The following is a 26,208-nucleotide window of genomic DNA, read 5'->3' as shown; positions in this document are numbered from 1 at the left end:
CCCTCCCCTTATATACCTTGTCAGTGTGTAGGTCCCACAAGGGGAGGTCTCCTTCCTGAAAGCTTCGCTTCCCATAGCTGTCACGTAGCTGTCAACCAGGACGCGTGTCCGGGTCGTTGGCCTGGCGGGTTACATATTCTGACCCGACCGTGCAGATCGGTTTACCCATGGGTCGGGCGGCAATTTCGCTCAGCTGGGTTGGGCCGTAACAATATATATGTTGTATTTTTATGGATACGTAATTTTATTATATTGTATATTATGTGATGTGTAGCAAAAGATAAAAATAAGTGTATGTTGTTTTGTATGTTAGCTTAGTCATCGGACGCTATGATATATGATGGTATCATGTGATTTTTTGAATGTATCTATACTGACTCCAAATAATGTTATACGGCTAGCATAATTTATTATTTTTAATTAATAATATTTAAAAATATTAATTAAAAATATTAGACTTTGCAAAAAATATTGGTCAAAATTAAATTAAAAGTATTAACCCTTAAAAACATTTTTTCTACTGCCCCTGACCCTGCATGTTAGTAGAATAGTAGTTATATATTAAATGAAATTTTCTGTTACTTGATCTGTAAGAAACGAAGAAGATCAATTTTCCAGCTAGTTTGAACGATCAAGATTGATATACAGCATAGATTATAATTATAGGCGTGTCATTTGCATGCTTGCTCGAGAGAAAGATGAAGAAGGTTCCAACTTCCGAGTAAGCAAATGTATACTCTGTCAAAGGTTTTGTTTGTTACAACCTTGTATACGTTTTTCTTAACACACACTCTCTCTTCTTTTCGTTACAACACATATTCCGAATCTCTCTCTCTCTTCCCAACCATTTTTTCCAAATCACGCCAACTTCATCAAATTACTTCTTGTTTTTCCATTGATGCCCTTTCTTCATCCTTCCCTTCCGTCTTTCATTCAAAGTTTTGTTCTATACAGAAGAAGATCGAACAATAATAATATTGATAATGCAGCAATAAATGTACATATTGTGTTCATTCATTGCAGGAACTTGATCTTGTCAACCCTATAGGTTCTTCCTTTTTTTTTTTTTAAGAAATTCTTCCTTCAATTTTGTTTTTCATCATATACATACACGTGTTTTGAGATTGAATATTTGAATCATACATGAATCAACCCTTTTTTTTTTCTCTTCTGTGGCCTATTGTGTTGGAGCCTCTAGAGATTCATTGGATTGGCTCTTAGAATTTTTGGATTCTTCTTCGTTGAGAACCAAGTCACATTGAGGCATTATATTGCACCATTGGTATAATTTGAGGTAGATTTTGTTCAACTTGCATGCATGATCGTGTTTGAATTTCCAAGACAAGTTTTCACAGTGAATGGCTACTTGATCATAAGAATTAGAAGGGTGGGAGCTTTCCCCTTTTCCCACACCAGTTTCTTTTGATTGATTGTGTGTGTGGATTAAGAATATGGGGTGCATCTGCTCAAAAGAAAAAGATAGAATTGATGATGAAGAAAAGAAAGAAAAAGGGATCAACAAGAATGGTGCATTACAAATCGAAATTGTTCCACCATCAGTCTCAACTACTAATACCTTTCCTACTGCACAATTAGGGGGTGTTCATGGTTTAATGGTGCCTCATTTGGTTAAATCATATGGACAAGTTGCTATGCCAGCAATATTAGAAGATAAAACCAATGACTTGTTATTAGATACTGCAAAACAAAAGCAACAAAAAAGGCAGCACCAGAGATGTAAGACAGTAGGAAGTGGTGAAAATGGAGGAATAGCTGCAAACAAATCAGTTATGAGAAGATTACTTAGCCTCTCGCATATCTCAGGAGAAAACATTGATGCCGGATGGCCAACGTGGTTATCTTCAGTGGCCGGAGAAGCCATCAAAGGGTGGCTTCCTCGACGAGCAGATTCCTTCGAAAAACTAGAGCAAGTTAGTTTCTAATATCACCTATTTATGTATGTTTTTTAAGCATTGCAAACAAATGAACGGTTGAGTATGTATGCAGATTGGACAAGGGGCTTATAGCAGTGTGCATAAAGCACTTGATCTCGAAAGTGGTAAATTTGTGGCTCTGAAAAAGGTTCGGTTCTTGAGTAGCGATCCGGCAAGTGTCCGATTCATGGCGAGGGAAATCCATATATTGCGCCAATTAAACCATCCCAATGTGATCAAGCTTGAGGGTCTTGTTGCATCTAGAACTTCCTCCAGTTTGTACCTTGTTTTTGAATACATGGAGCATGATCTTGCTGGATTAGCCGCCACCCCTGGAGTCAAGTTCACTGAACCACAGGTAATAAATATATCAATCCATCAATTTGAATGCATAATAATATGAATGAAGGAGGTTTAGACTTTAGAGGGTTTACAAAACTAAATGTGTGTATGTGCATTGCGCAGATTAAATGCTTTATGCAGCAACTACTTAGGGGGCTTGAACACTGCCATAGTCGAGGTGTGCTGCACCGCGACATCAAGGGTTCCAATCTTCTAATTGACAACAATGGAAACCTTAAGATAGGAGATTTTGGTCTTGCAACTGTTTATGATCCGGAGAAGAATCAGCAATTAACTAGCCGCGTGGTGACTCTGTGGTACAGGGCACCTGAGCTTTTGTTAGGTGCTACAGAATATGGAGCCGCAATAGACATGTGGAGTGCTGGTTGTATTCTAGCTGAATTGCTCCTAGGGAAGCCTATTATGCCTGGAAGAACAGAGGTAGGAGAGTTACTTTCACTTTCATGCATAAAATTACCAATCATTATTCATGATTCTTAACTTGATCATTGAAGGTGGAACAAATGCACAAGATTTTTAAGCTTTGTGGTTCCCCATCTGAGGAATATTGGCAGAGAACAAAGTTTCCACATGCAACTAGTTTTAAACCACAGCAGCATTATGAACGCCAAATTGCCAAAACATTTAGAAAGGTCTCTTCTTCAGCACTAGCCCTTGTTGATAAGCTTCTATCCATGGAACCAGAAGATCGAGGATCTGCGGCTTGCGCGCTTCAAAGCGAGGTAATTTTCATGACCATCCCTTTAGTTCTTTCACTTTGCTTGTGCTGTAAGAAACAAGGATTTGCTTTGGAGATATGGTATGTATTCACCTTGTGTTCATGTTTGATATTTGCCATCAGTTCTTTACTACAGAACCCCTACCATGTGATCCATCAAGTTTACCAAAGTTTCCGCCCACCAAGGAGTTCGACGCCAAGAATCGAAACAAGGAAGTAGCAACGTATGCAAAGTTCACCAAAGTTCTTCACATGTAATTCAATGTTATCAGTGTCATTCACATTCTTATGTTTTTCCTTATATGTCAGGAAAAACACCGAAGCTGTAAGACAACGAGGATTGGTGTCTGAATTGTCGGATGCAGGACAAGATAAAAAACTACCTAGAACACCGGAGTATAACACCCGCGGAGATCTAACATTGAGGGTATGTTGTTGGAAATATCCATAGTCATTATTATTGTTTGAAAATTTTGGTTCAAGTTTGATAAAGACTAATGTGAAATTGGCAGGGGAAACCAAATGGTGAGGCTCACTATAAAGTTGATCCAAGTAGATCAGTATGCAATCCAAGCTATGTACATAGTACAACAATGAACAGTGCAGCAATTACAAGACAATCTACATTTAAGAGATTGGACTCATCTGTTGCCAAAACTCCCGAGTTGCGGACGCAGAAGTCTCAGATAAGTCGAGCAACAGCAGATTTCTCCAACTATTCAAGTAAATGGGAACAAGGAGCTATGCCTGGTCATCAAGAACCCATCATGGTAAACTCCTCTAAACCTAGCATACACATAAAACTTTTTTTTTTTTGAGGAGTGCTGGGGGACAGTAATTTTTGTGATTTGTAGCCATCAAATAGCCATCAATGATGATTTTAATGGTGTGAGATTGGTGTGAAATTTCATCCAATGGCTCACTTTTCTTTGCTGGTTACAGACTGGCCAGAATTTAATAGAGTTGCTGGGCTCCTAGACTTTTCTTTTTTATTTTTTAAATCAACAGGAATCGAATTCTAAAATTTTAAGTATAGAAATTCTGATACTATGTCATAAAACAGTGTTCTGAAAACTTAAACTAATAAGGAGTGCGACAGGAGGCATGTGTTGATTATCTGTCTAACATTAACAAATAAGAAGCTTGTCTTGATTAATTAATGATTATGTGAATGTGTGTGTTGTTTCAGGAGTATGTGCAAAAGAAAAGTAGGATCCACTGCTCAGGACCGTTGATGCCGCCGGGTGGGAACATCGACGATATGCTGAGAGAACATGAGAAACTAATGCAAGAGGCTTTCCGCACTGTGAAGATCAATTCTAGAAACTAAGGACATCACTCATGATGATTTGCATGCAACTTGAATGTTTTTTCTTCTCTTTTTTTAGTTGGTAGTCTTTGTTAGTTTCATAGGGACAAACAGCATACAATATAAATGATTATGTCTTAAGAGGACAATCTTTTCTTTTTATTAGAAACTATGTATATACGTTTCTCCTCTCTCTACTTTTCACTTGCTATCTAAATTAGGTGAATAATAGTGTGAAACAATATAATATCCTGAGATGGAATTATATATACTGAGAATATACAAATGATTTTAATATTAGCCATCATGATACATAAAATGATACCTGCACCAAGCCACCAACCAAGCATCAAAGGTAACTGTTTTTTGTAAAACTGATTTTGTAAAATTGGATTAGTGTTAATATACTTTCGGAAGTATGTTCACAAACTTTTTCCTCAAATGTGACTTCGGTAAAACGGATAATATTTAATTAGCGTATGTGAAAATCGCGTTGAGATGCATAATTATTAAATATAACATTATTTGTAATTTTTATTTAATTTTAAAGGACTGAAAAAAAAAAGAAAAGAAAATATTTGCAGCAGAGGCAAGTTAAAGTTACTCCCTCAATGAATCTAAACCCTTATTAAACCCTAGGCTATAGATTTTAGATTAGAGAGAGGCTCTTCCTGCATTTCGACCAAAATCGTCACCGTAACGACCTCGGCGGCGGCACTGAGTCATCAACCCCGGTGCATAGAGAAGAAGAGAATTAGGTTGGATGGAGCAGAGGCTAGCAAATTCATGGCGCCAAACCATAAACGAGAAGAAATTCATAGAGACCGCACTCTTGTCGGAGCTCCGAGTTGACGGTCGGCGCCCCTTCGACTACCGCAAGCTCACCATCAAGTTCGGCAAGGACGACGGCTCCTCGGAGGTCCAGCTTGGCCACACTCACGTCATGGCCATCGTCTCCGCCCAACTGCTCCAGCCCTACAGGGAAAGGCCAAACGAGGGCACACTCGCCGTCTTCACTGAATTCTCCCCCATGGCCGACCCTTCCTTCGAACCCGGCCGCCCAAGGGAGTCCGCCGTCGAGTTAGGCCGCATTATTGATCGCGGGTTGAGGGAGAGCCGAGCCGTCGATACAGAATCGCTCTGTGTCCTCTCTGGGAAGCTCGTTTGGGCGGTTCGCATTGATATCCATATTCTTGACAATGGAGGGTGAGCTAATGAGTTTGTTTTGGTGCTAATTGATTGAATATGCTAATGATAGTTGTGTTGTGCAATTGTTAATTTGGGAAAATCTTTTAGGAATCTTGTTGATGCTGCTAATATTGCTGCTCTGGCTGCTTTGTTGACGTTCCGGCGGCCAGAATGTTCGTTAGGGGGAGAAGATGGTCAGCAAGTTGTGGTGCATCCTCCTGAGGTTAGCTTTCTCTTAATTGAGCATGAGAATGTGTGGCTAGAGTAGAGAGGCTTGACATTGGTGCTTGTGTTGTGTTATTGTTATAGGAATCTCTTGTTTGAACCCTCGGTTTTGTGGGGATGTTTGGCCATGGAAGTGAATTCTCTTACTGTATTATTGACTCCAGGAGGCCAATGTCTCTCATGAGTAAATACCTTGTGATAACAGCTTCGGTTTTGTTTTTGTATGTGTTGTTTTACTGGACTTAGATTGTATGACAGGTGCGTGACCCAATTCCTTTGATCATACATCATCTTCCTATAGCTGTGACGTTTGGATTTTTCAGCAATGAAAATATTATGGTATGGATTTTCCATCGTTCTCCCTTGATTTCTTGTTCTTCATTCCGTATGTGAGGTCCTTTTGGATTTCGTTTGATGATCTCTAGGTGATAGATCCAACATACCATGAAGAGGCTGTACTGACCGGTCGGATGACTGCTACAGTGAATGCAAATGGTGATGTTTGCTCCATTCAAAAGGCAGGTGGGGAAGGAGTATCTCAGCAAGTTCTCATGCATTGCTTGAAACTAGCTCATGTTAAAGCTGGTGATATTACAGCCAAGATAAAGGATGCAGTGAGTTCTGCTTTTTTAATTTTTATATATGTTATTATTTTCCGTTTTTATGTGAAAACTTACATGTTTAATATTCTGACCAATCATGTCTTAGAATAGGTGCTATACTCCAGCGGTGTGAAACAACTAAAGAAGTCTTGAAATAACCTTAATTAATGGACATATTATCTTGATTATGCTTCATAGTCTATCAGTTTGTTTTTGTTTTCATTATAGGAAAGAGTATGTATTGAGTTGACTTCTGGTGACAAACTTTGTTGAGATGACATTGCGAAACTTTTTTTCTGCTTAGTGCATCTGTATTAATTGCCATATTACTTATAGAATGTATAACTTTGTTATCTCTTTTTTATTTTCTGACCCGGTGTAGGTTGAAATATACAACACTCAAAGGGCACTACGGAAGATTAAACGTCATTCCACTTCTGTTGCCATGGATGTATGTGGTACCCCTGCCAAATCAAGAGAAAAGCAAAATCAATTAGATGGTAGTCATTTAGACCAGTCAAAGTTTAAAGATGAGGCAAGCTCTATGGAATGTGATGCCACATCATCTGGACAGGAACAAAGTAACAAGAGAGATGGAGTTTCTAATAAATTTATTGGCGGGCCTTCAAGCTGGTATGGCATCAGCTAGTTTCTAATTAGTCGCTTTTACTGGATTTTTTTTCCGTTTAAAAATCTGTTGAATTTCTAGTTATTTCTAGTCCAGTCCATGTATTACTATTGCTAGAGATCTATATGCTTTTAGAATCTATCATTAACTTATATGCAAATGAGCATGTGCAGCATGGTATATCTACTTGTTCGAGGCAGTTGTGGTTGTAGGTTTTAAGTATGGGAGGGGGGAAAATTGAATTAGTATTAAGAATAATATTCAGATGTGTAAATTCATATTCAGATGTGTAAATTCATAGCTGTTGTAGTCTTTCCATTCAGTGTTTCGTTATTGAAAATCTAAACCACCAAGCCCCCCCCCCCCCTCCTCTTTCTCTCTGGCCGGACAAAAAAAAAAATCACATTTATAGCTTTCCACCAGTGTAACTTGACTTTTTCAGGGATCCGTACTCAGAGTGTGTCAATTCTGATCTTCTAAAAGCATCTCTAGCATCACATGGTAATAACTTTCTCTTTTATCATTAATTATGATCTCTTACTACCTACGATGTGGCTTTTTATTGTTGGTCTTTGCACTTAGGTTAGTCCTAAGGATTAACCTTCACACTGAAATGGCCATAAAACAATGAGTAGCTGAGAGCTTGCGAATTGCTTCATGCATTGCCATATTTTCTCAGCCACTCATTGTTTAATCGAGCTTGTGAGATTGTTGTATATGCATGCATAATTTCTCATGTTGATTTCATGTTTGGCTTAAGGTTCCTCTTATATTTCTCTAGTGTATGTTATTCTGTCGTCTTCTGAATATTAGTTCATATACATGTCTGAATGTGCTTCTCTTTATGAACGTATATGTATGTTCTGGTGAGAAGATAGAAATCTGCATGACTTCACCATAATAATTGCTGTAAAATAAGCAGGACCGGCAACTCATAGAAAGCAGAAGGGTTCAAGAAGTGAGACTAAGGCAGAGGAACCACCACAGGAAATGACGACAGATTCTTCACCAACTGCCGCAGGTCTAGATGCTGCCCAGAATATTGAAGGTAAGACGCTGAAGGATGCCGTTAAGCCCAAGAACAAAAGAAAGAAAAAAAGGCTGCCTTCCGATAGTGGAAATTAAGTGTGCTGTTGTCAGTTGGACTAATTGCCACTGACCATATATTTTGTCTAAAGTGTTTATCTGTACCATTTCTATTGTTTTTGCCTTTTTGGTTTGAACAAAAGTTTTAGCCAGGACGTTTTAAGGATTTGGATACACAAATTCTGACCAATTATGTGACAGTATTCACTAATTCTTCATAATGAAGTAAGATTATTTAACTGTTATTCCCGGAACTTTGTGCCCCGCGATTTTCAAACTCTCCGTCTACTTTAGCCGATATGGTTTTCTTTTAACGGTCTAGGTGTAATCGCTGATAATAATAGGCTGTTCCAGTGGAAATAAGAAGCATCTTATCTTTTACCAACACATTCTTGAAAAGTTTAACTCTTCCAATATTGAAATCTCAAGACTATAGAGGACGATGAACCTCATCAACTGAGTCCGAAACGTTAAGCTCCATTGCACAGAAATAAAACCAACCGTTAGCGTTGAAACTAGTAGAAGATTGATGGAGCGATAAACATGGAACCATGCCATGATGCCCTTCCGGAGAACAAATTGGAGACGTCGCTTACACAACAGAATGATCCAATACCTGTTTAAAAAAAAGAGGAAAAAGTAGACAGAGAAGTACGATATATGAAATAAAATGCCAAGTTGCCAACAAAGCAAGCATGCTAAAGGAGCACCAGCCCGACAAAATTGAGATATTATTATCTGTAGTTACTTGAAGCAACTTATATTTCAATAAAACAACTGAGGTTCTCTATACAGCCAAAGAATAACATTAAAAATGAGAAAAAACACAATATCCGCTTTCTGTTAACTAATCATACAAAGGAATAACACATCAACATTATAAAAGATCGAAAGGAAAAACTCCAGCAACCTAAATTAGTTAGCCTTTCCAGCAACGTAGCAGTCCCCGACAGTGAGAAACACATGCTCACCAAGGACCAGGCTTACAGAGGGTTGTTCTTCAATGGAGTCAACTATAATCTGCAACAAGAGACAAATGAATATGGGCATTTTGTTTAACCTAAAACCACTAAAACAGGACTTGGTCAAACCTTTCCATTTCCATTTTGAAATTCTGACTTCAAATTTGAATTATCTCTCGATAGCAAGTAAGTTTCAAGATTATGGGCGTATTTCTTGTTACCTATAGCCACAGAAGAACAGCAAGTTGGAGCAAACAAGGGTCAAGTATGATGATGATACATGCATCAAGGGATATAACTGTTTGTTTTTGCTTTATGCATAAGAGATCAACTGAACTAACCAAATACAAACCTTGAAACAATGGTAGAATGGCTTTTGAGTTAAACATCACTGTAGGTCTTGCCAAAATGATACCAAATGACATGCCAGAAATCCCATGGAACCTCTCTTCACCAAGGACAACCTGCGTTTGTACGACAAATTTTCAGTTCTTGGGTGACTGACTTTGAGATACTCTCGTAAGTCAAAACTGTTAAGCATTTGTCCTTCCCTCTTTAAAGGACAATGAGAGCAACCATAATTTCTTCCTCTCTTAAGAAATTTAAATCATGGAAACGATATAAACAACTTACAGCATGTGCTGGCATCAAAGAATGTGAAAGCAATTGAGAACCAATAGCATCCCTGATGTAAGATGCCTGCAAAGAAAATTATAAAAAGCAAACAGCATTGATAATCTTAGCACCATGAATCAATGTGTACATCAATTAAATAATTACTGATTAGTAAGTAGTCCACAGTCCTCAATGAGAGGCAGTTCACCTATCCCCGGTGCAAACACAAAAATTCAACCCATGCATTACTTTCATCTGAGTGATGGACAGCAAGCACAGACAATTTTGAAAATTTGAAGACAAGCAGCTTTTTTGCCCAAAATACTTTTCAATTTAACCTATATTGCCCACTAAGATTCTGCTTATAAATAGAAGGATACAGTTTAGTTTACATATACCTATTTTATTATGTAATGTTTATGCTTATGTGTTGATAATTTTTGAGAAATACTTAAAAACATAGCATTTGAACTCAACACTGATGTTAATTGAGCCGGTTGATCATCACTATCATTTCTGCTGATTTTTCTTAGGTATTATCTTTTTATCATGAATAAATATCTAGAAGGTATTCTCCTTGGCATGCATCCTTGTCAGCTCAAAGAATTGTCTATTATTACATACACAGACATGCAAGCATAGTATTAATTATCGAGTATACCTGAGAGTGTAAAACCCTTTGAGAGAGATTCTTATCTCCATCCAATGATTCAAAGTAAACCTCCACCATATCAGTCGGTTCAAGAGCAATTTTCTTCCGTAACTTTTGAATTCTGTTAACGATCTGTAGGAGACAAATTCAATCCACAAGAAATGAATATGCTAACTTTTGACCTAAAATAAATTTAACTAGTAACATTTAAGGAGATTATTAGAAGAAAAGGCATATTTATAAGCCAGGTTGTAGATTTGTTCCATTACATGCATGCACCATATGTAGAATGTTAATTAAGAATGACCATTTCAATGATAAAAGTAGTTTACCTCACGGGCAGCACCAGCCTCCAACAAAGACTCATCTGGATGCAAGTCCAATATCACCAAAACATCAGCTGAAAGGAAGATGGGTTTCAGTCAGCCTTTCTTCTCCCAGTCATGGATAAATCAACATACATTCAAACTAAAAGTAAGCCATTCTCAACTAGTATAGATTCTTACTATCTCCTGCCGCATCAATCTCCTCCTCTGTCATACCATCAGGTCGCTTAAAATCACGAAGAATCTGTATAAAAATAAAGAATACAAGGTACCAATTTATTAGTCTTCACCACTTACAGAGGAAACCCATGATTTCCATTGATGCTTTGGAAGAAAGAATAGCAATTACAAGTTCAGGTACTCCATATATAAATTAAGGCTCCACTACAGGTGATGGTCACCACAAACAAATAGAAATACTTTAGAAACCATAGTCAAAAACAAATATTTAATTGGATTTTCTTCACTCACTACTCTATTCAAAAACAGGAATACCTTTTGGCAGTAACAATATCACATTTGAAAGAGAATGTTGTAGATAGGGAGGAACCACCAAAAAAGGCAATGAGGCTTCCAAGAGAACATCCATAAAAAATACCAGTGAAAAGGTGGCTAGCATATGACAACGTTTGGTTCCTGTTTGTTTTGTAATACTAATCCTTCAATGAGACATGTTGAATCTAGGCACTGAAGTAACAAATGCCGCACATTTTAAAGGGTTCAACTTAATGAATGGAAAGTAGTACCGATCATCCACTTTGAGGACTAAGAAATCCGTGTAGGGATAGGTTAGGATTAGAATTAGAATACTTTTGCCTTATATTATTCAGGACTAGGATAAGTTTATATTTGCTTTCTGTATCGCAGCTGAGATCTATCATTTATGCCTGAGCAATCTTGACATATTTGTTTGTCATTTTTTAGACATCTACATATTTAACATAACACTTGAACTCCAGCTTATAAATAAAGCTATCACCTTAATATCAGTCAGCTTCAAACAGTGATTTGCAATAACAACTTCTCCAGCATTCTCAAAAGACAAAATACTTTCTTGTGACATTGCTTTGACTTCTTTGGCAACGATACCCATAGATTTTCCAAGTCTCTTTCCCAAAATGCTGCAGACACCAAAAAAAAAGGTGAGAAAATGGCACTACATTATGAAACATTAACATAAATAGGAGACCAACAGCTACATAACCATATGGAAAACATACCTAAAATCAGGCTCAGCACGTAAAGAAGCATACTTCAAAGTATCATTACATGGTACAAGTGACCGGATATTTAGTTCCTCCAGCACATACTGTAACACAAATAGATTCATATATATCAAATCACAACCTGTTTCAGCAACCAGTTCTTTTTAGAGGGAAAAACAATTCAAATTGCTCAAGATAAAAAGGATGCATGTACCTCCCGCAACTTCCCAGCTATGTCATCAAGGAAGTTAACATCTGGATGAACTATCACCATTTCCCTACAGTACCAAAATGTTTATAAACTCATAATGCTGAAAAAGAATATAAAGTACATACAGCCATACCTCAATACATGCACTCGTAAATACTAAGGTACCTTAGCGGAGTCTTGAGAGGTTTGTTGTTACGCTCCCGAATGTTTCGAGCCAGATCAATTATTGTGATCATCCTGGAAACGCTCTGCTCAATCCGCTCGTCCCTCTAACAAAAGCAAGCAGTTCTTGAAGATTTCTACTACAAACTGAAATCATGTAGATCACTCAGAATATACTAACTGCTAAGATGCATACCTCGCCTTCTTCCTCAGGGAAACTGCAATAGTGTATGCTTTCCTCAAGCCCATTACAGGCTTTTCTCATATTTTGAAAGAGAACCTCGGTGAAGAATGGAGTAAAAGGAGCCATAACTTTACAGGACAACAAAAGCACCTGAAAAAAGTAATGAAATATCACTAGAGACAACTAGGAGACCAGAAAGGTCAGAATGTAGAAGGGCAAATGGGAATTAGGAAAGTTAATAAGTTATGACCATAGATAAGATGAAAGATATACATTATAAAGAGTTGACAGAGCTGTCCGGCAGTCTTCTTCTCCAGTACGACCTTTAAGTCTCTTCCGGTTGAACCGTACGTATATATTTGTCAGGTTGTCAAGAAACTTCAGGAGGTAAGGAACAACCTGCAAGGTCGTTTCATAACATTACAAATTAGCAGATGTTTATGCTATGAATATGCCGAAATAAACATGTAACTAACAGACGGTGGGGGTGGCAAAGTGTGAAAGGAAGTGAGAATAATCTCATATAACAGGCACCATGATAACACCAAGTGAATACTGGCAATCACACTGGTGAAACCACCAATTCAGTCTAAGAAGTTCAACAAGTTTAACTATGGGTCAAAATAAAATAGAAATTGAAACAAGGATGAGATTCCCCCCCCCCCTCTCTCTCTCTCTCTCTCTCTCGAGAGAGAGAGAGAGAGAGAGAGAGAGAGACAGAAGAATAATACAAGGAAATGGATGTAAAACGCTAGGACAAATCACCAAACCATAGTTAAGATCAAATTAAATAAGTTTGCAATTTAGACCATGGATAGCTCATAAATCAATATTGTAGAAGGTAGTTGTCATCACATTCATAAAGCTTCATAAGAAGCATTACTCACTGTGTAGAGCCGGTAAGCATTCATTTCTTGTTTGACAAAATGAATGAGACTCTGTGTGGCTGAGTTGATCCACTGGTCAAGAACATTAGATGACTTCTGGAGTGTAGCATGATCAATTGGAATAAAAGGTGCTAGCCCCTCAACTTCAAGCCTCTTTGCATTTTGAACAAGGAACCTATATGCATTATACCATGGAAGAAAAACATCCCTAACCTGGGACGTATGAACACCCAAAAAAAATAGAAGTATAATTAAATATTATAATTAAATAAAATGGGATTAATACAGGCAAATCAATTTTTTAAAATAGAAAGAGCTAGAGGCAAACAAATCAGTGATTCTTACAACACCATAAACTCCTTCCTTCTTGAAACGCAGTGGCTCAGCTCGCACAACAGGAGAGTTTATAAGGTATAAACGCAATGCATCCTATTCGAAATGCAAAAATATATCACGACAATGCTTTTATAATATAAATAAAACTGCATATTAAGTCATTATACCATAATCAGGAAAGCATGCAAAATGCACATCCTTATGGTACATGTAACATGTCCCCAAAAAGGATGAAACAGATAAAGTAAGAAAACTTTCTTACTGCTCCATAATCATCAACAACTTCCATGGGCGGAGGATAATTTTTCAAACTTTTACTCATCTTCTTCCCATCTTCAGCCAGGACAAGTCCATTGCAAATCAAATTTCTAAAGGCAGGCTTACCAAATAATGCAGTTGCCAGTACCATAAGAGTATAAAACCTGCAAGTAGTGATTTATCCCAAGGGGAGAGTTGAGATAAGTAATGAATTATGATCAAAGCAAAATGCAATCAAATTTGAATGACGTAAAATGATAAAAGGAATAAGAACACAATCAACATTTAGAATCTTAAACTTTAATGCCTTTCACCAAAATGACATTGATATTGAGGATGATGATAAAACCAGTATAAAAAGCCACAACCCAGCAACCATGAACCGGACTCTGAGTCTCCTATCATATGCCAGATGATATGAGGAGCAAGAAACTAACCATCCACGGGTTTGATCTAGCCCTTCAGCCACGAAATGACCAGGGAAATTCTTCTCAAATAGCTCAATATTTTCGAAAGGATAATGAATATAAGCATATGGCATGGATCCACTTTCAAACCAGCAGTCAAACACCTGAAATATCAAAATAAATGCTCTATAACAAAGGGCAATATCTCTAGCAACCATCAAGAGTAATATGTTTTTCAAGTAATGCTAGTAGATATCCCATTTGTATTTGGTATTATAATCTAAGCAAGTAATGATTCAAGCATAATTTTAATTTTTGAAGGACTTGTATAAAATCACATTATATTTATGAATAAAGTATCTATGAATGGAGTATAACATGAATAGAGTAAAACAATTAAGCAAACAATGCTATGTTCAGTTATTTTAAAACTATATTGATCAACTTTTGGAATAACCAAATTGGTGCAATCTCCATAGATGAAGTATATTGAATCAAAAGTTTGTTTGAAGACTGGAATGATGATATTTGCATCTTTTGAGGAGTAAAATGGGGTCTTATTCTTATAAACATCACTCTATGTGGAATGCAGGACCCTATGATCCTTGAGCAACATGAACATATGCTAGATAGCATCTCAATCTTGACAACAGAAGAATGAATAGATACAACATTGCACGAAAGCTATGAGCTGACATTACATCATCAACCCGTCGAAGCACACGGCCACTTTCGGATTGAATTGTAATGTGATCAATGTTATGACGATGAAGATCAAACACCTGCACAAAAAATTTAAATCGAATTAGAGATGTCAGTCATTGAGCAAGTATTGCTATGTACAAAATATATACATGGTGGATGGGTTAACACAAGTACACAACAAATATGCATTTAGCCGAAGCTGCCAATTAACACATGCATAAGCCAATCACTAAGGGATGTAACAGTAACTTGCGAAAAATAGAACCATGCCATTAGATTCAGTTACTTTATGATTACAGCTATCAAGCCAAAAACTGACATGATTACAATAGTACAATACAAACTAACTTCAAGAGTTCTGAAGAACTGTAGAAAGAATATAATAATTTCAACACCGATGAAATGAAGCTACAAATAATGGTATCAACATCACCAAACGTACTGAAAGAACATGTATATCAATACACAAGTCAATATTTGTAGTTCATTCATACATACACACACACACACATACACACACACACACACATATATATATACACAAAATATTAATTAAAAAAAGATAACAAGGATGCATGCCATGTAATATCAGAAAGGCCAACAGAAAATTCTAACCTTTACACCTGAAAGCTTTTCAAGTTTTGCAACAGAATCGATGACAATTATTTCTTTTTCATCCTCACTAATCCATAAAGGGAGAGGAGTCCCCCAAAACCTACTTCGGCTAATTGCCCAATCTCTGGCATTTTCCAGCCAATTGTGAAATCGTTTGTCCTGCAAGGCGTAGGAACAGCAGAAATATTTACAAAAAATACACCTTCAGCAAATGGGAAGGAATGAAACAAGATCAAAGAATAAATAAACAGTACATGACAAATGGGCAGCAAGATATTATATACCTTGACAAAATCCGGGACCCAGTAAGTCTGCTTATTATTTTCCAATAATTTCTCTTTCAATAACTCCACCTTAACAAACCTAAAATGAAGCAGCACATGTAAGATAAATAAACAGCCGTAGTAGTTTTCAATTCAGTATGTGATAAATACTACTGCAATTTGAAAATTATAAATAAAGCATAAGAACAACAAAGATGACAGTTTTAAAAATTGGAACTTGTAAACATGGATCCAGCAACACAAAATGGTCAAAAAAAAAGAGAGAAGGAAGAGAAGGGGGGGGGGGGGGGGGGCTTACCAGCTAGGAACAGCTCTGTAAATTAGAGGAGTACCAGATCTCCAGCAGAATGGATAAGAATGAGTAAAGGTTCCTTGCTTAACCAGCCTACCCTTTGCCTAAGGAAAGAAATACATGCGAGAAAAAAGTAATAAATATAGGAATCCAAACAAAACAGAGTTTTCAAGAAAGAAAAGAAAACACTCTTGACTCCATGCTTAAATTAGGCATCACAAATCTGGAACTCTAACATTGATCTTCCATAAATTAACTACCTTTTAACAATGGAAGGAAGAGTGGAAAAGTTTATACAAAAGAAAGAGAAAGAAAAAGTACACAATGTTTCCACAAGTCACATGGTGAGAATCCTGACTGATAATCAACCACACTGTAAATCATTACAATTAAATAATAGATATTTATGTTCTTTTAGATAGATGTAAAATACCTTCACAGCTTCAATTATATCCTTGTCAGCATCTTTGATATAGCAGCCGCTAAAGTCAGTAATTTTTTCAGTAAAGCAGCCATCATCATCAACAGCTACTGTTAGATTATCCTATACATGGTAATGTAATATCTGAGTAATCATATCGTAAAGATCGTCAACAAACAAATGACAAATGGTGTCAGCTACAAGAATCAAATGATGCCATCACATAACATGAAGAGCATTAGTTGGGTCAGCTGCAAAAACCAAACGGCGTCATTGCATCCTACCCCAAACGAAGATCTTAGAACTGAATTACCCCCTTCTCAACCTTATAGTTCAATAATCCACATAACCAAAACTAAAATAAATGTCCGGGTTCAGAAAACCCACCGAACCTCTCAAATATAAGTTTTTTTTTGTTTTGGGGGGGGGGGGGGGATTAATAAAGAAATCAGTTATATATTTATGTTTGAGCTGTTATGGGCATCGAAATATTAAGTGAAATATAAAAACACTTCCCTTGTTCCCACAATCCTACTTAGAGTAGGATTTGCTGTTCACAAACTGCCTAGGAGATAGGACTGTATATACACCATGTGACCATGATATGCAATAACCAAGAGGGAGTATAATTCATTCCCAACTAAAGACCGGTAAGAGTTACAAATAGAAGCATACAAACTCCCCCACAGAACTGATTTTACAATCCCAGCTTGGTTTTGAAATCAATCAAACACCATAGAGAAGCATTCCTTTGACAGAAATGTTTCACATAAAAAACAAAATTCATGCTTCAAGTACATAGCAGTACCAACCTTATTAAGAATGTGATTCTCAATACAAACTCGAAAATCATCTTCACCAAAAGCAGGGGCACAATGGACAATGCCAGTACCACTATCATCAGTAACATAATTGTCGGACACAACTCTAAAAGCAGTATCAGATAGCTCTATAAAGTAACCAAATAATGGTTCATACCTGCAAAACATGTTAACCCTTTGAGCTTCAATACAGAACAAAACTTCACATACATAGAAGTCATTAGATAAATCTCAAAACAGAAAAGTAAAAAGTAAAACACTAGAATAGTAAACTAATGAAAGTGATTATTGTGGAAGGAAGACAGCTCACTTCTTTCCCACTAGCGAAGACCCTGGGAATTTCTCCAGCACTTCAAAAGAATCCAAAACATTTTCAGTTTTTCCGCCGGAAGATTCCTTGGACTTCACATTTGCTTTTTTGGGGGCCCCAACAGAACCGTTAACAACAGCTTCCTTGGGTTTATCCTTAGGTAGTGCCGACAGACGAGATTCAGCAATGATATAAATTTTGCCCGAATACTTATTGCGAACCTGGTTTTATTTGCTTGGTGTGTTAGTTTCCAAGAAACAACGAACTATTCAAAAAAGAGCAAGAAAATTTAAAGAGACTGGGAAAGAATTGGCAACATATTTTGTACCAGAAGATCAAAACTTAGTTAACTACATAATTATTCTTTGCCATTTCATCATCATATTAGGATTTTCACCAAAAAGCAAAATCCAATCACAATTCTAATCTTCAGTTCCAGCATGGCACAATAACCAAACTTGAAATTCCCACCTGACCAATAATACATTCTACTCTCTCTCTCTCTCTCTCACACACACACACACACTAAAAACTTAAGATCTAGCAATATTAGAAAATTCAATAAATCCAAATAAATAGCCTTTCTACTAGTGAACAAGCTCAACATAACTATATATATCTCTCAGCTACAGAGTTAACTGACCTTCACGTAGGTAAAATTAGCATTCACACAAAGAGCTAGATTACTTGGAAGGGTCCATGGAGTAGTTGTCCAAGCTACAAAAGAAGCATTATGTGGATCGCCAATAACCGGAAATGTCATCATTATCTCGGGATCAGGTACATCCTGCGCCAACATAGAATCTCATTTCAATCACCAACAAGCAATAACAACAAAATGCAAGAGCTCGAAAATCGCAAACCTGATAATTCTGACCCGCTTCAAAATTAGACAACGGAGTTTTGCACCCAGTGCTATACGGCATAACCTGCAAGCAATTTCAAAAAAGAAAATCAATCAATCAATAATAATAGAAAACAGTTACAGCATTGTAATGCAACGAGATGAAAGGGTACCTTAAATCCTTTGTAGACCAATCCTTTCTCGAAGAGCTGAGCGAAGACCCACCAAACGGACTCCATGAAGTTCCGGTCCATGGTCTTGTAATCGTTCTTGAAGTCAATCCACCTGCCGGTGCGCGTAATGACTTTCTCCCACTCGCTAACGTAGCGCGTGACTATGCTCCTACACTCCTCATTGTACTTATCGATCCCCATCTTGATAACGTCCTCCCTCTTCTTGATTCCGAGCTTCTTGTCGATCTCATTCTCGACGGGGAGGCCGTGGCAGTCCCATCCGAATCGGCGCGTGACGTGGTGCCCCGTCATGGACTGGTAACGCGTGACGATATCCTTGATGGTGCCGGCGAGGATGTGGCCGTAGTGAGGGAGGCCGGTGGCAAAGGGAGGACCATCGTAGAAGATGTATTCGGGCTTGTCCTTGGTGAGTTCTAGCTGTGTTTCGAAGGCCTTCACTTTGGACCAGAATTCTAGAACCTTCTCTTCCTGCTTCGGGAACGAGAAGTCCTTCCCCTCGCACACTTCATCCATCACTGGAAACTTGATGCGGTGCGTGTTGGAGGCTCAGCTAAGCCGAAATACAGTCGCCGTACAGAAATGAAGGAAAACAAGGGTTTTGGGGGGTCTCTGCTAAAACTCTAAACTAAAAACTGAACACTGAGAAACTGTTTTTTGTGTTTTGCATGTTGGACCTTCTATTCTACGCATTCTTTTATGGGCCCATCTATTATCAAAGGGTACACCATTTTTGTTGGGGAAACAAAAGCTGGTTGAACACAAGGCAAACTAACAAAAAACTCTTTTTTTTTTTTTAACCAAAGATAGGAGACTCGAACCCGCAACCACCTCTTAATTGAGTATGTGGAGACTATGCCACTTGAGCTATTACTCATTGGCAAACTAACAAAAACATAATGTTTTGGAAAGTTAACGAAAATATTTGTGAAAAAAAAATGTTATAAAAATAATTAAATACTATATACGATTTTTTAATAGAAGTGTTTTAAAGATAAAATTTTGATATTTATTATCACACTTTTGCAGGGACGAATTCATGGGACGTGTATAGGTGGTCACCCTCCGAAATTTTTAATAACTCCTTATCTACATATTTCTACCCATGTAATGTATAAATTACAGTAATGTCATGGTGTTTTCTAACTATTGCAACATGAAAAATCAACATAATGTGGTGTGCTCTAACTTCTATACTTACTATGTTAGCATCATTAGTTTTTAAAGTATTGGCTTAAATAACAAATGGTCATTGAAGGTCTTTCTTTTTTTGTTGACTATTGAAAGGTCTAGTTGATAATACAAGACGTAAACATAGACTAAAACTCCTCCGCTTAAATAGGTTGCAAATATATTCCTAATTAAGTAACTATACGCTTTCGAAAACCATGGTTCTGGTTGACAAAAGAAATAATACCCAGGCTTAGCAAGACAAGAAATTTGAGCTGGCCCAATACCGATTATCCGCATGTTAGTCCACAGTTGCATAGAAAACATTGACTCTTCAGTTGAGCACTTGAGCTACATAGTTAATACTACCAAAATTAAGTATGCCGTAATGACCAAGAAATCCACAATACCTCAATGGTAGGCATTATTGTTGCCATCTTCACATTAACAGCATCATATGTATACAATCAGGTTTATACTGAACCCCCTATGAATCAGGTTTAATTCTTTATATCACATTATGAATATCTATACAACTTTATACTCTTGCTTTACCCATCCTTCGATCTCGTTATTCTGTTTATTAGAGACTCTATTGACTTTTGGATTCTAGTTCCTTCTGCTTGCATCACTGCTTGAGATGCCTCACGCAGATGCTGAATCCCACGACCCAAACTGGCAATGGAAGGTGCTGCAGGCACAGATTCAACAGCACACTCAATCCCATCACCATACATAATCAATCCAGTGCAGGTTCCCATGCTACATGCAAATGTTGCCAAAGGCAAGAATCCAACTCGCTGCATTTTTCTCTTTCTCATTATTTCGTAGAACGCCGTCCTCATAGCCGAGATGCTGGTTCTCTCCGCATATTCTATAATGCTGTGAGTCACGGCACGAATCTTTGTAGCAGATGCTGCAGCCCGAATGGTACTTGAAGCTTTGACCCCTGCTGCAGCTTTGGAGGAACCAAAGGCAAAAGCCAGTGCTCTCTGCGTTTGATTGAGAATGAGTTTGAGTGAAGCCGGGACCTTGTAAGTAACAGCCTTCAACACAGAAGATGCCGGGACAGCTTTAGACAGCAATGAAGCTCCCAAAATCGCCGAAGCTCCAGCACTAACAGCCACCATGGGCCTATCTGCCAGTAACCACTTCCTGTCATCGTGAATCAAAAAATCCCCTTCCCTTCCACAATGTGTGATTTGTCCAACAATGTCTTTAACTTGAGGAGGAACCGGAGTATCCCAGTGTTTCCTAAGACCTTCCAATGCTCCAGCATCTACCACTGCTACAATGGTCTTGTACTTATCACTCTGCCAACGAATCACCTGCGCCAGCAGTGCGTGCGACTTGTCCTCAAGAGGAAGCTCCGAGAACTTGACCTCCTCACCCTTTTTGGGAGCACCTTTCCTCTTGATTGGCCTTAAACCATTCTTGCTCAGACCAATCCTAAGCACCTCAACCGCAATTCTGAATGCATAGACCTCAGAAACAGTCCTTCTGTCAAGAACCTCACCTCTGCTCACATCCACCAGCATCTTTTGAACATGCGCCAGCGCCTTCCCAATCGATGGAACATCACTGAATATATCATGCAAATCCTCAAGTAAAGGATATGTAGACCTGGCAAATGCAGGAATCTCATAACTACTCATGGGCTTAATCTCATTTTCCATAGAGCTAGAACCAGAACTAGTAGAAAATGGTTCCAAGCACAGAGACAAAGCCTTCACTAACTGGGAATGCACATCGTTATTAAGACACAATCTCCTATAACTTCTAGTTGGACTCAAACTAAAACCAGTAGTAGCACCATTTACAAGACCTTGAACTTGAAGAATGCTTCCACCACCAACCCTAACCCTATCAGAATTGTTACTACCATTGCTGCTATTATTAATCAAGCAATAATTCACAAATGGAGAACTAATAACGAAAAACGAGGAGCCTACCTCCTCTGCAGCCAGCTTCGCAGCAAGCACATGGCCATGAAACCCGGTCCCGAAAATCTCCCTCAGAACGAAACTCCCGGCGAGATTCTCGTAACTTTCCTGATCGATTCTATCGACGAAACAGCGTTTGATTACTCCAAAGGATGAAGTGGGAAGCGGAGTGTTAACGGACACAGCTTCTTCTTCGTCGAGGAAGGAAGGATCGGCATGGACCAAAACGGCGTCGGGTTTGATGGCAGCGATGAGGGAGCGTGCGTCGGAGGCTGATCGCTCGGAGAGGCTGAGAGCGGAGAGTACGTAAATGGAGGATTGGGTTTGCGGGTCGTGGAAGGCGTAGACGAACTGTTTAGTGTGTTGGGGGATTGGAAGCTTGCTTACGATTCGCTTGGAGTCTGAAACGTCGTCGTTTCGGAATAATGAGAATGGCCAAAGCTTTTGGAGGTTCCATAACATGGTCGTTGCCATTCCCATGTCTCTGCGTAAAGCAGTGACGCCAGTCTTCTTGCATTTGGAGGGGAAAGAGAACAATCTCGATTTTGTTGGTGGGCTCAAGATGTGTTATGTAGAGTTTTTGCAGATTTGAATCAAATAATTTATTCGCTGTAAGAAAAAATTTTGCTTGGTTTGAATGTTTGATATTTATGATCTAAGAACGAATTTACTTTTTTTGCGGATATCAATTTTTAATATGGAATATATATACAAGTCTTTTTGGCATATTAGTCAATATAATGCTTGCGCGAAAGCAGCATTTCTTCTTATTCTCTTCTTTTTTTTTTCTCCTTCTTCAGTGTGTTTTTCCTTTTTTCTTTCGCGTGTCTCATCTTTATCATCATTTTTTTATTATTATTATTATTGCTGCAATTTTTTTTCCTCTTCCTCTTTTTATTGATTTTGTAATATTATGTATTTTTTTTTCTTTGTTTAATTTTTTCCTTCCAAAAAAAATTATGAGAATATAAAATAAGAAGATGAAGATGAAAAAGCAGCAGAAGATGGGGAGGAGGAAGAGGAAGAAGATTTTTGAATTATGCAGCACATCAGCACACATACATCGAAAATTCTTAAACAATACACTCGAATATCTTCGTGTTACACCCAAATATCTTCCTGTTACACCCAAATTTGCTGCAAATATAGAAAAATGTTTCCTCTAATGCTGCATTTTTCTTTTTTTTATTTATTTATTTCTTTCTTTTAGATGAATGAATGTAAGTTTATTTTCTTCCAAGTAATTTTGTAACATTATGCATTTCTTCTTCTTCTTTGTTTAATTTTTTTTGTTTTTATTCTTGTTAAAAGAGTAAAGCAAGAAGAAACGTGAGAAGGTAAAATAAAAAGGGAAAGATAAATAAGAAAAAAATAAGAAGAAGATGGTGATGATGATGATGAAAAAAAGAAGATGGTGATGATGATGATGAAAAAAAGAAGAAGAAGAAGCAGAAGATGAGAAGAAGGAAGAAGAAGAGTTTTGAATTATGCAGAACTTATCAGCACACATACACTGAAAATTCTTAAACAATACTCTCAAATATCTTCGTGATATTCAAATATCTTTATGTTACACCTAAATATCTTTGTGTTACACCCAAATTTACTACAAATAAAGAAAAATGTTTCCTCTAATGCTGCATTTTTTTTCCTTCTTCTTTTCCTTATTTCTTTCTTTCTTTTAGTTGAATGATGTAAGTTCATCATCTTCCAAGTAATTTTGTACCATTGTGTTTCTTCTTCTTGATTTTTTTATTTTTATTCTTGTTAAAAGAGTAAAACAAGAAGAAACTTGAGAAGATAAAACAAAGAAAAAAAGATGAATAATTAAAAAAAGATGATGATGATGATGAAAAAGAAGAAGAAGAAGCAACAGAAGATGATGAGGAGGGAGAAGAAAAGTTTTGAATTATGCAGAACTTATCAGCACACATACACCGAAAATTCTTAAACAATACACTCAAATATCTTCGTGTCTGCAAATACAGAAAAATATTTTCTTTAATGCAGAATTTTTATATTACATTCAATTCAAACCATCAACAATGAAACATTATTCACCTACAGAATCATAAACTACTAACAAACAAATTAACTAGAATCGAACCACACCTCAACCACTTGATTGGATTCAAAACAATAATCAATTTTGTTCTAGTTCAATTGACAATCTGAACTTGAATTATTCATTATCTTCAACAACGAGATAACTGATTATGGAGGAGAAGGAGAAAAAGGAAGGAGGAGAAAAAATTTCAATGAAAAAAGAAGGAGGAGGAGGAGGTGGTGTTGGTGACGATGATGACGAAAGAGAAAAATAACGAAAAAGAAGAACGTGCAGCAAGAAGAAGAACGTGCAGTAACAGCAAGAAGAAGAACATGCGCGTGTAAATATAAATGACTTGTATAGACTTGTATCGAAAAATAACTTGTATGTGGAGAATAATTATTTAATCTGTACTAAAAACTCCACTTTGAATGACACAAAAGATACGAACAAATAAAATGTAATCTAGAACTAAATTATTTGGATTTGAAATTACAAAAAATAAAGTGAATGACTTTAATTTAAAGAAAATAACAAATACTTTTAATACAGTCGAAAGACTTTGAAACAAAAATAACAATGCAGAATTTAAGAAGAAAGGAAATAAATTGTAGAAAGAGAAATTACAGAAAATTTAAAAGAGAAATGTAAATACATAAATTGAAAGATACGAAAGAAATCCTATAAAAATGAACTCAAGGCAGATTCAGAAATTTGTTCGAACGTGAGTGTGCGAAGGTATTTTTTGAAGACGAATTTCAACTCCTTGCTTCTTTCTGAGCCTCGTTAATTTATAGTTTAATTCGACTAATATTGTGCTGCCAGATGTCATCTTTGAAAAGTTCAAAAAATAACTGTTTCCGTCAAGTGCAATACACCATCAATCTTAACACATCTGTCAACCTCATCTTTTGACAAACTATGACAAATCGAGACTCCTTTCTATCGACACCTCTTTTTCGAGCTGACATCCTTGCAAGTTCGACCAACAACATTTCGATTTACAAAATTCTTTGACTAATAAATTGTCCTATAGGATTATTATTATTATCATCGAATGTTATTTTAAAGAAGAAATAATTAATCCTAGATAAGATCTATCTTAAATTCTGGATAAACAAATTGAAAAGAGAAAAAGTTCAATCACATGTTTGATAACCGTCCCTATTAGCATGATTCCATTAATTATGTAACATCCTACCACACGAAACCTTACGCTTAAGTCGTAAAGTAGAGGTGACAAGGTATTACGACCTCTAAAAGAAAAGACTTATATAAATATAGTTGAAAGAAATCATATCTAGGAGCCTTGAAAAATAAGCTAAACAAAAACAAAAACAGAAAAGTGTGTCACAATAGCACAGATAATCATAAAACGGATAGGTAAGATATTGAAAGAAGGCTAAAAACATAATATACAGATCAGAGTTCCAAAACACAGATATCAAGCTCCAGACTCGACCTGTGAAGCTAAGGTCGGCCAGAGTATATAATTATATATATTTATACAACCCAAAATATAACTCAAACTACAGAATAAATACTTGTTTCTCTAAGTCAACCTCTAGGAAGGACAAACAAAAAATATATAGAGAGGAGAATCTATATACATAGCATAAATACAAAATACAACGTCCCAAAATAATCACACTTCGCTTGTACAAGAAACTGCAGACGCTCAGCGAGGTGCTCTCTACCTGCATCTGAAAAATAATAGAAATGTGTATGGAATGAGAACCAGATGTTCTCAGCATGGTAAAGATGCCCATATAGTTAATATAAAAGGTCCCGGAAAAGCCAGAGGTATTCCTAGAACTTCGACACTCAGATTTCAGCTTAAAGACCCAACTTAACCAGAAATTAAGTAAGTTATCTAAGGTATTCAAATTCTAAATCTAACTTTAACTTAACACTTCACTTTCTGTCTCCTCCAATCTCCCGAATCACCGGTGGAACACCCCCCTCCTTACACCTCCGCCAATAAGGGTCTCTCAGAGAAACATACACACACAATTCAAGCAAGGAAAACACAAACAAAGGTGCAATTACAGTAAATAGAACAAGTAGCAAATAAGCAGAGTTAAGCAATTAAGCAAACCAAAATAATGCACACCGAAACAAAAGATACAAATGCACGTGATGTATGCCTGTCTTATGGCTGATGAATCTCATCTGTCGGTTATATAGCAAACCCGACATGTCCTGGTAGTTAACCTCAAGCTCAAAAATAATATCCATGGAGTCAAACTCCAAGCTCAATAATATAATATTCCATGGAGTCAAACTCCAAGCTTAAATATAATATAA

At 37.1% G+C, this 26,208-nt stretch overlaps 4 protein-coding genes across 6 annotated transcripts; 2 read left to right on the top strand and 2 right to left on the bottom strand.

Moving 5' to 3' along the window:
* The first annotated feature begins 767 nt into the window (after positions 1-767).
* LOC107640265 (Protein kinase superfamily protein) lies at positions 768-4,493 on the top strand. Of its 2 annotated transcripts, none has more exons than XM_021123200.2 (8): positions 768-1,931; positions 2,008-2,292; positions 2,400-2,717; positions 2,792-3,019; positions 3,139-3,239; positions 3,325-3,442; positions 3,528-3,785; positions 4,205-4,493. In XM_021123200.2, the coding sequence occupies exons 1-8, from the start codon at positions 1,452-1,454 to the stop codon at positions 4,343-4,345; spliced, it is 1,929 nt and encodes a 642-aa protein (XP_020978859.1). In that variant the 5' UTR covers positions 768-1,451; the 3' UTR covers positions 4,346-4,493. The 2 variants fall into 2 exon arrangements, with proteins under 2 accessions (XP_020978859.1, XP_088344087.1); XM_088487961.1 differs by having other exon boundaries at positions 1,817-1,931; positions 2,028-2,292.
* Positions 4,494-4,894: 401 nt separating this feature from the next.
* Positions 4,895-8,292, top strand: LOC107643143 (exosome complex component RRP45A). Of its 2 annotated transcripts, XM_016346717.3 has the most exons (7): positions 4,895-5,530; positions 5,621-5,735; positions 5,996-6,076; positions 6,163-6,351; positions 6,722-6,972; positions 7,410-7,468; positions 7,890-8,292. In XM_016346717.3, the coding sequence occupies exons 1-7, from the start codon at positions 5,088-5,090 to the stop codon at positions 8,090-8,092; spliced, it is 1,341 nt and encodes a 446-aa protein (XP_016202203.1). In that variant the 5' UTR covers positions 4,895-5,087; the 3' UTR covers positions 8,093-8,292. The 2 variants fall into 2 exon arrangements, with proteins under 2 accessions (XP_016202203.1, XP_016202204.1); XM_016346718.3 differs by lacking the exon at positions 7,410-7,468 and having other exon boundaries at positions 4,905-5,530.
* Positions 8,293-8,752: 460 nt separating this feature from the next.
* Positions 8,753-19,498, bottom strand: LOC107640264 (isoleucine--tRNA ligase, cytoplasmic). Its single transcript, XM_088487959.1, has 27 exons — positions 18,724-19,498; positions 18,570-18,635; positions 18,350-18,493; positions 17,707-17,927; positions 17,388-17,553; positions 16,588-16,698; positions 16,161-16,258; positions 15,863-15,941; positions 15,579-15,737; positions 14,960-15,040; positions 14,289-14,422; positions 13,856-14,015; positions 13,603-13,686; positions 13,258-13,470; positions 12,644-12,769; positions 12,383-12,520; positions 12,190-12,293; positions 12,028-12,091; positions 11,829-11,917; positions 11,588-11,729; positions 10,789-10,852; positions 10,615-10,682; positions 10,292-10,414; positions 9,649-9,714; positions 9,368-9,479; positions 9,145-9,236; positions 8,753-9,073 (listed from the first exon to the last, which is right to left on the bottom strand). Exons 1-27 carry the CDS (start codon positions 19,255-19,257, stop codon positions 8,969-8,971), a joined length of 3,543 nt encoding a protein of 1,180 aa, XP_088344085.1. The 5' UTR covers positions 19,258-19,498; the 3' UTR covers positions 8,753-8,968.
* An 802-nt stretch (positions 19,499-20,300) lies between these two features.
* LOC107643142 (uncharacterized) lies at positions 20,301-22,447 on the bottom strand. Its single transcript, XM_016346716.3, has one exon. It carries the CDS (start codon positions 22,332-22,334, stop codon positions 20,463-20,465), a length of 1,872 nt encoding a protein of 623 aa, XP_016202202.1. The 5' UTR covers positions 22,335-22,447; the 3' UTR covers positions 20,301-20,462.
* Between the last annotated feature and the right edge of the window lie 3,761 nt (positions 22,448-26,208).

Source organism: Arachis ipaensis, chromosome B5, assembly GCF_059453495.1.
Source record: "Arachis ipaensis isolate K30076 ecotype BB chromosome B5, ASM5945349v1, whole genome shotgun sequence".
In the NCBI taxonomy this organism is placed as follows: Eukaryota; Viridiplantae; Streptophyta; class Magnoliopsida; order Fabales; family Fabaceae; genus Arachis; species Arachis ipaensis.
Note: the sequence above shows the minus strand (reverse complement) of the source record. Positions and strands in the feature narration are given on the sequence as shown.